Source organism: Megalobrama amblycephala, linkage group LG11 (genome assembly GCF_018812025.1).
Source record: "Megalobrama amblycephala isolate DHTTF-2021 linkage group LG11, ASM1881202v1, whole genome shotgun sequence".
NCBI lineage: Eukaryota > Metazoa > Chordata > Actinopteri > Cypriniformes > Xenocyprididae > Megalobrama > Megalobrama amblycephala.
In genome coordinates this window covers 2,475,715-2,484,426 of record NC_063054.1, presented here as the reverse complement: position 1 = coordinate 2,484,426, position 8,712 = coordinate 2,475,715, and the positions used below count along the sequence as shown (strand labels likewise).

The following is an 8,712-nucleotide window of genomic DNA, read 5'->3' as shown; positions in this document are numbered from 1 at the left end:
CTCTACAATAATGTCAACATGACGATAAAAGGCCACTGTGGATATATTAGTCACCACTGCTTTCTGATCAGTTCATTTCATGAATCTGTTGTTTTTCTTATGATGTAATCAGACTGTATCTATATGTAAAAGTAAAACAAAAGTAACGTGACACATTACATAAAAACTAAGTAATGCAATTCGTTACTTGTTTTAGGGAGTAACACAATATTGTAATGCATTACTTTTAAAAGTATCTTTCCCCAACACTGGTTGTATTATAAAGTGACCATTAATTTGATGTTTATTATTAATTTATTGTGCATTGCACCATCTCGGCTCAAAGGGAACAACCCTGGATCATTGGCTAGTCCTGAAGAACACAACATTTACCAGCGTAAAGACAATAAACAAACTGTTCTGAGAGGGATGCAATGCATGACATTCTGAATTAAGTATTACACCATAAAATGCTTACTGTTTTTGTTTGTTTATTGTTTTTTATTTGTTTGTTTTTTAAGGAATTTTCTTTGAAAATGCACATATGAATGTAACATTTTTTCAAGGAATAGTAATAAAATCATTTTAAACAATGAAAAATGTCTATTTTAAGGTGACCAAAAGGGAAAAAAAATGTACAGATTATGTTGGGATCGATTTCTTTTTATAAAACACTCTACAATGAACTCAATTCCAGCATGAGTGGTTGTGTTTCTGCAGAGCCATGACAATATGAGCGACTGAGTGGAAATAATTCGACGGCGCACAATAGAGATCTAGCGCTGTCCGGGAGCGCATGCGCACTGAGCTCACACTGCAGAGCGGGGGTCAGTGACAGACAGACATGACACCAAATCGAGACGAGATCCGCTGAATCCCAGCTCTGCTTTTCCGCACGGAATGCCGCGCGCTGCCTGAATCCCAGATGGACGACGAGCGCAAGCAGCACAAGTTTATCTCGTTCCTGTTCTATCAGGCGGTGCGCGACCTGAAGCCCGTGTGGATGCTGGAGGACATGCGCACCATGGAGGCGTTTTACTGGGAGGAGGACGCGAAGCAGAGGACGTACAGCCCGTCCGAAGCGCTTCTTTACGCGATCGTGCACGACCACCAGCCGTACGCGCAGTATCTGCTTAGCCAGTATTCGGACGAGGCGCTGGCCATGCCCGGGGAGCGCTTCTGCTGCTGCCCGTCCTCCGCGCCGCACCTAGCCATGGCCGTCCGCTACGACCGACGGGACATTTTGGGTCACATATTGCAGGTGGCGCACCGCCTGCCGGGCCTGCGCTCGTACATGAACCGCGGCGGCTGCTTCCATCTGGAGGACGGTAAGACCCCGCTCCATCTGGCCTGCGAACTGCTGCGCGCCGACGCCGTCATGCTGTTGCTAGGCAACGGCGCGTCCCCGCAGGCCGTGGACCACAATGGCATGACGCCGCTCGACGTCATTCTCCAGCAGCTGTGGGACTCCAAGGTGAACGTGGGGGCCAAGAAGTCCTGTCTGGACAACCTGCTGATGTTCATGCCGGTGATGCGCTTCAAAATGAAGAGTTCCCTGCAGAAAGAGCGCAAGTGCTGGTCCCAGGTGCTCGGGGAGGACAAACTCAACTACCTCATCGGACGGGATCCGGCGCCGCTCTTCCTCATCGCCATGCAGAGGATCCTGGCGCAGCTGCCGCCTGAGCAGTTCCCCAAGAGCCTGGACAAACTGCCCATCCCAGCCTCCCTCAAACCCCTGCCCAAACCACACACACACGGCAGCCAGTTAAAAGTGGCCTGATGTGTGTGCGTGTGCGCGCGCGCGCGTGTGTGTGTGTGCGTGTGTGGCATGAACTGTATGGATGATCAAAACCATTGCGGACACGAGCATAAGTGAGCACTACAGTCTTCCTGTTTGTTGTCTTATAATCGTTTTAATCATGTATGTGAATTCAAATAATCTATGATCTGATTTTAAAACTGTTGGACCCACTTTATATTGTGTCTTTAACTACTAACATTTAAATTAATCAATTGATACAATGCACTTATTGTGTCGAAACACTTATATTTTAAAATGCCTGCATGAAATGACATCTATAATTACACTGTTGACCTTCTCTTACATCTTAAAGGGATAGGTCACCCAGAAATGAAATTTCTGTCATCATTTCCTGTGTAAGATATAGTGAGTAAGTGAGTAAGATATATTGAAGGATATGGGTGACCAAACAGTTTATGGGCCCCATTGACTGTTATATATGGAGGGAAAAAAAACTGTTTGGTTACCCATATTCTTCATACAGAAATTCATACAGGTTTGGAACATATTGAGGATGAACTGACCCATACCAGCAAACCCATCCTAACACCTCACTAACAGCAGAAGTGTTTTACAGTACATCATTAACACCATAAGTGCATTGTACCTAACATTTTTTTTTTTACATAAATACATAGTAGTTTAAGGGTTAGTTCACCCAACAATGAAATTTCTGTCATTAATTACTCTCCCTCATGTCGTTCCACACCCGTAAGACCTTCGTTCATCTTCAGAACACAAGTTAAGATATTTTTGATGAAATCCGAGAGGTACATGACTCGTCCATAGACAGCAATATAATCAACACTTTCAAGGTCCAGAAAGGTACTAAAGACATCATTAAAACAGTCATGTGACTGCAGTGGTTCAACCTTAATGTTATGAAGCGATGTTATGAATACTTTTTGTGCACAAAAACAAAACAAAAATCTCTTCCCTGTCATTATCTTATGCAGGTGACGCAGTGAAGGCTTCCGTGTTTACGTCTGAATGCGTAAAATAATGAGTCAGCGTTCTGTTGTAGAACCTGGAAGTGCTGGATGTAAACAATGTATGAGAATGACACAGAAGAGAAGAGATTGTTGAATAAAGTTGTTATTTTTGTTTTGTTTTTGCACACAAAAAGTATTCTCGTCTCTTCATAACATTAAGGTTGAACCACTGCAGTCACATGACTGTTTTAACGATGTGTTTAGTACCTTTCTGGACCTTGAAAGTGTTGATTATATTGCAGTCTGGACGAGTCATATACCTCTCAGATTTCATCAAAAATAGCTTAATGTGTGTTCTGAAGATGAATGAAGGTCTTACGGGTGTGGAACGACGAGGTTGTGAGTAATTAATGACTGAATTTTATTTTTGGGTGAACTAACCCTTTAAATTCACCTTATATAAGGTGGGACCAAACTTTTATACTTGAGACAAAATATGCAAACTCTACTGTATGAGTTGATGTGAGATTTATTTATGAAAGCTGTCTGGCTCTTTACCTCATGAACTTCCTGTGCTGATCTGAGAGCAGTGAAACGGACTGATTAAAACAATCCTGATCCAGAGTTTCTGTCGCTGTCCTCTTATGTGTTTATGAGGAGGGTGGGGTTTTCCTCGGGGAAACACAAATGTGTCTTGAGCAAAATCTCAACCTGTTCATCTAAGGCCCTGTTTAAGCCTGGTATTAAGATGCAATTTGGTCGATAGGTGATGGACACACATTCCTGTTTACACCTGGTGTTTTAGTCTCTTTTGTCCACTTTCTGTCCTGATTTCTTTGAGGGGAGGGTAAATCTATGGGTTTTTTCGGATCTTTCAATCTAATGGACAAAATAAACTCACACAATTTGCATATGAACATGGCCAGAGACAACAGGAAACACACGGAGAGCAGCTTTTATTTCTGCTCTGACAGCCTCAAGACCGACCGAACCCTGTGAGTGTGTGTTAGAAATCAGGAGTGGTGAGAGAACATTGTGCTTGGTATGTTTTTCATCTACAATCCAAACTGCATGTTTGCAGTGGTCGAAAGTGGACAAGATGAAAATGTGTTACACCCCATTTACACCTGTATTTAGTGTCATCCACTTGTGCTTCCGATCAACCAAAACTCATCTTAATAGGTGTAAACAGGGCCTGAGGACTGTTTTGAGCTTGTCCACTTTCGACGACTTCCAGAGGTAGTTGAAAACGCATTCAAACCGATTGTTTTCTTAGTGGAAACTCTCATGTGGTCGAATGTGTTCAAAACAGCCGTTAGACACTGTCTACTCTCCTCCTACTGACTAGATGCATAAACATTATGGGAAGAGCTCTAGCCAGACGGGATTTAAACTTTATAATCATCTCTTGTGGCTGAGCAGAAACGAAAGCTGATGCACTCTGTGTGTTTCCTGTCGTCTCCGGTCGTGTTCATATGTAAATTGTGTGAGCTTATTTTGTTCATTAGATCGAAAGACCTGAAAAAAAACCCTACATTTACCCACCCATAGACCCTCCCCTTGAAGAATTCAGGACAGAAGTGGTTGAAAGTGGACAAAAAAAGATGGATTAAAACAGCAGGTGTAAACAGGAATGTGTCTCCCTCGTCTACTTGTGATAACCACTCTTACTTTAAGAAGTGGATAGTGTGATCTGATAACATCTTGATTGGCCCTAAATTTTGGTCCATAAGCACATTCATAAAAATCATTATTCAACTATTTCTTTTTTTCATGAAGCATCGAATTCAGCTTGTAGTTGAAAATGCATTAAAAAAAAAAAAAAAAAAAAAAACTCCCAAGCATCCACTGAATAATAATATCAATCTGAGAACTCTGCTGTCTTCAAAATTGGGATGGATTTCATACATTAATTTGAAATCAATGCTTTATCAAAAAAAGAAATAGTTGAATATTGATTTTTCTGAATGTGCATATGGGCCAAATTTAGGGCCAGTCAAAATGTTGTCAGATCACACTATCCACTATCCACCAGAGCAGTGTTTGATGTTGAAAACTATTACTTGTTGTCATATTATTTTAATGCACTATCATAATCATAAACACATTGGTTTGTTGCGCAAATAGTTTTACAGTTTACTGCACTTTTTCTTCCAGTTATTTACCTATAGTGAATCTGAAGTGTCACACATTCACAGAAAACAGCTTACCTCTGCATTGAAAAACAGAAGAAAAAAAAGGTTTCTCTTCTTTTCTCCAATATACAAGTCTCCATTTTAAAGTCTCCATTTAAAATGTTACATTTCAACTTACATTTTCATACATTTCAACACACTAGTTTGTGGTTAAAAAAAAAGACAAAAATCCGAATTAAATCATTTTGATTAATTGTAGTAAGGTAATTTCTCACATACAGTCTTCCCAAACATTAGTTTGTTTATTGACACAGATATGTCTGTTTTACTCAGAGTGAAAAGAGCTTCAGCTGATGATTTGTGAACATCAGATTCAGGATCTCTACTGCTGTTCAATATTTATGTCAGTCATGTGTGCTCAAGAATAACATGCTGTCCCTCTGGTTTGAGAACATCAGTTGATATTATTTATGGTCAGAGGGTTTTATCATAAGGTTTCTCAGTGGGCAGCACTGTCTCCTCACAGGAAGAACGTCCTGAATGAGACTCTGTGTGTAGTTTGTATGTTTGGAGAATGAAATGAACGCTTGCTGCTGCTGGTTATGCACATCTTATAGGTATAACATTTTCCACGTCATTTTAGGGTGCTACTTAGTTTACTTACTAGCAATATTGAAGAAGACAATGAACTGTTAGGAACCGCTGATTGAAAGGTTTGGAGAACCAAAAATGGCTCTTCTACCACATCACTACAAAAAACCCTTTTGGAAGTGTTATTTTTAAGACTGTATGCATGTGAATGATCAAAACTGTGACACTGTACAGTACACTGGACTCACTGACAACACATACCCAACCGGTGAGGTACGGTGCTTCCAGCACAAAAACCCCTGAAGGACAAGCTGCAGAGGAATGAGGCGGAGATGATTGGAGGGAGATTCCTGAACCGGTTTGATCACACAGCCCTCACATCTGCTCCACTGCAGTCACCCTCAGGATCAAATGCTCAGACATGTTCACTGATCTCACTCTCTGAGTAAAGTACTGTACTTTACCCAATGTACTGTAAAGAATTTCTCATTTTGATTTTCACAGATGTTTAACACTAATTTTGAATTACACATTGCATTGTGTTGTGTTTTATGGTTAAAGGAAATGTCTGTAAACTTAATGGACAATTTCCTGCAGTTTTATTTTTCACAGTGCATTTTAATATATAGTAGTGACTAAAACATACTTACAGCAGTAAAGCAGAAATTATCCTACCAGTATTCCCAACAAAAACATGATTCAGGATGAAAATAACAAATATTGGACAATGTGTTGCAAATTTATGATTTTGATAATGTTGTGATGTTCTGATGAGTTTTCCAAACCTTATCTGACAAAAGGAGAGTTGAGACAAAGAAGAGTGTTTACAGTGGTAATTAGTACTGATATATGAAGCTGATTAAGACCAACCTTAAAGGATTAGTTCACTTTCAAATGAAAATTACACAGCAAAATCCCCAGAGTTTAATCAACTCTGCTTAGAGTACATATGGTCCCTCTCTAAATAGTACTAAAGTAACAATGAAGCAGAGTTAAAGTTAATGAGATAATTAAGTGATTAAATGATGATTGAGCATTAGTGATGAACACCTGCTGTTAACAAGCAGCATCACTGAAGAGAAACACAAATACAACTGAAGATAAAAGACATTAAATCTCTCAAGATCTGATTAAACAACTCCACAAACCGAATATTATCTCATTAACTTTAACTCTGCTTCAGTGTTTATTAACAGTGCTTCATTTTAACTCTATGTAGAGAGGGACCATATGTACTCTGAGCAGAGTTGATTTAACTCTGGGGCTTTTGCTGTGTACTCCAATCTTTACTCACCCTCAAGCCATCTTCAGTGTGTATGACTTTCTTCTTTCTGATGAACACAATCAGAGTTATATTAATAAATATCCTGACACACACAAGCTTTTTAATGGCAGTGAATGGGAAACAACAAGTATGAGCTGAAGAATGTGTCTCCATCCACATCCATCCATCATAAACATACTCCACATGGCTCCGGGGGTTAATAAAGGCCTTCTGAAGTAAATCGATGCCTTTGTGTAAAAAATAAGTTATGAAGCAAAATATCCAGCTTTCGCCAGACCGCCAACTTATGAAGAAAGTGGAAACTGGTGTCACGTCAGTTAAGCTTTTCCATAAGTTGAATAGGGAAGGTATAGGACATACAGCATAAGCTTTTTGAACTGCAAAAGTTTTACACTTTCTTCATAAGTTGAATACAGAAGGCGGTCTGGCGGAAGCTGGATATTCATAACTTGTTAAATATGAATATTTGTTTATACACAAACGCATTGCTTCAGAATCCTTTATTAACTCTCCGGAAGCCGTGTGGAGTAAGTTTATGATGAATAGATGTGGATGGAGACACTTTCTTCAGCTCATACTCGTTTGGTAACACATAAAGGCATTGTAAAGCTTGGATGCATCAGGATATTTATTAATATATCTTGTGTTCATCAGAAGAAAGTCATATACACAGGATAGTGTGAGTAAAGCTTGGGCTAATTTTCATTTGAAACCAAACTAACACTTTAATCAATCTTGTTTTTGTTTGAAATGGAGGATTGTGTGGACCAGTGGTGAGGTTGTACTGAGAGCCAGAATATTTTTTTAATATAATATAACTCTGATTGCGTTTGACTGAAAGAAGATAGTTATATACATCTATGATGGCTTGAGGGTAAATTATAAAACTATGGGATTTTTCATTTTTAGGTGAAATAACCCTTTAATGTCAGGTTTAGGGTTAGGTGCTTCTAGCCTTATCATTTCCCTCTGATTCTAGGGAGAAGTTATTGGTAGGTTTAGGGATAGAGTTAGGACTATGTTTTTGGACAGGAATGTTGATCCAGGAACACGTCTTGGCAAAATCACACTGACCCTGATCCCATGTGGCCTTCGCTAATAGTCACTGTGGATGCGATTACTCACTTTTGAGAAGAACAAGCCTTCGATCAGCGTCTTCCCACAGTAACGTTCAAATGCAATCTCAATAGCATATTGTCAGTGCTTTAATAGTAACTCAGTGAACTGCATAACTAAAAGAGTAATAAACTGTGTGTCTTCATCAGTGTGAACACTAGAGGGCTTCGTTTCACCTGATACTGTAGTCAGCTTTATTCTCATGAGGCAGTGCTCATGTAAACACATGGAGGTCGCTCTGCTGCCTCTGCACTGGCAGTTTTTATGGATTCTTTTAATAAACAGTTTATTAAACACAACTTACAATTTTTAACTGCTATAGTTGTAGGGTATTATAGGGAAGTGTCCACTGCTAGCATGAGTTAATGTGAACCTGACCCTGTCCTGTACAGTTACTGTGACATGAACACTGAAAACATGTAAAATGAAACACTTTCTAGGATTTTGTAGCCTTATGTTCACATACTGCAAACTGACACTGTAGAGTATACTTTATTTAACATACTTTAATATTTTTTGTACCTCTGCATTTGAAATGTATGACATATTTTTTGTTTATCTCTGTGCATCATGTCTGAATGCTGCGCTGCATCTCGAGCGGCTTCATTGTACTTGAACAAAGATAGTTATATTTCAAAGTAGCTGATGAAAATTAATTTGTCAAATAGAGTGAAAGTATTTTTCTCTCACATTCCTGACATGATGCAAGATAAAGATAAAAAACAAACAGATTAAACGTGCACGATTAATATCAAGTATATCCAGTTTCACTACATTCTCTTTTTTCTGGTTGAAAGAACGTGAAAAAAAAAAAAATCCCATTCCTGAACCCAGTCCAAAGACAAACAGATGAGAACACACATCTCTATCTGA

General features: G+C 39.3%; 1 protein-coding gene across 1 annotated transcript; it reads left to right on the top strand.

Moving 5' to 3' along the window:
* Positions 1-544: 544 nt before the first annotated feature.
* Positions 545-2,404, top strand: zgc:112001 (uncharacterized protein LOC550384 homolog). The gene has a single exon (XM_048208085.1). It carries the CDS (start codon positions 905-907, stop codon positions 1,757-1,759), a length of 855 nt encoding a protein of 284 aa, XP_048064042.1. The 5' UTR covers positions 545-904; the 3' UTR covers positions 1,760-2,404.
* Positions 2,405-8,712: the final 6,308 nt, after the last annotated feature.

What these genes read in the sequence shown, in the direction of transcription:
- zgc:112001 (XM_048208085.1), top strand. Translation starts at nt 905, where the DNA reads ATGGACGACGAGCGCAAGCAGCACAAGTTTATCTCGTTCCTGTTCTAT.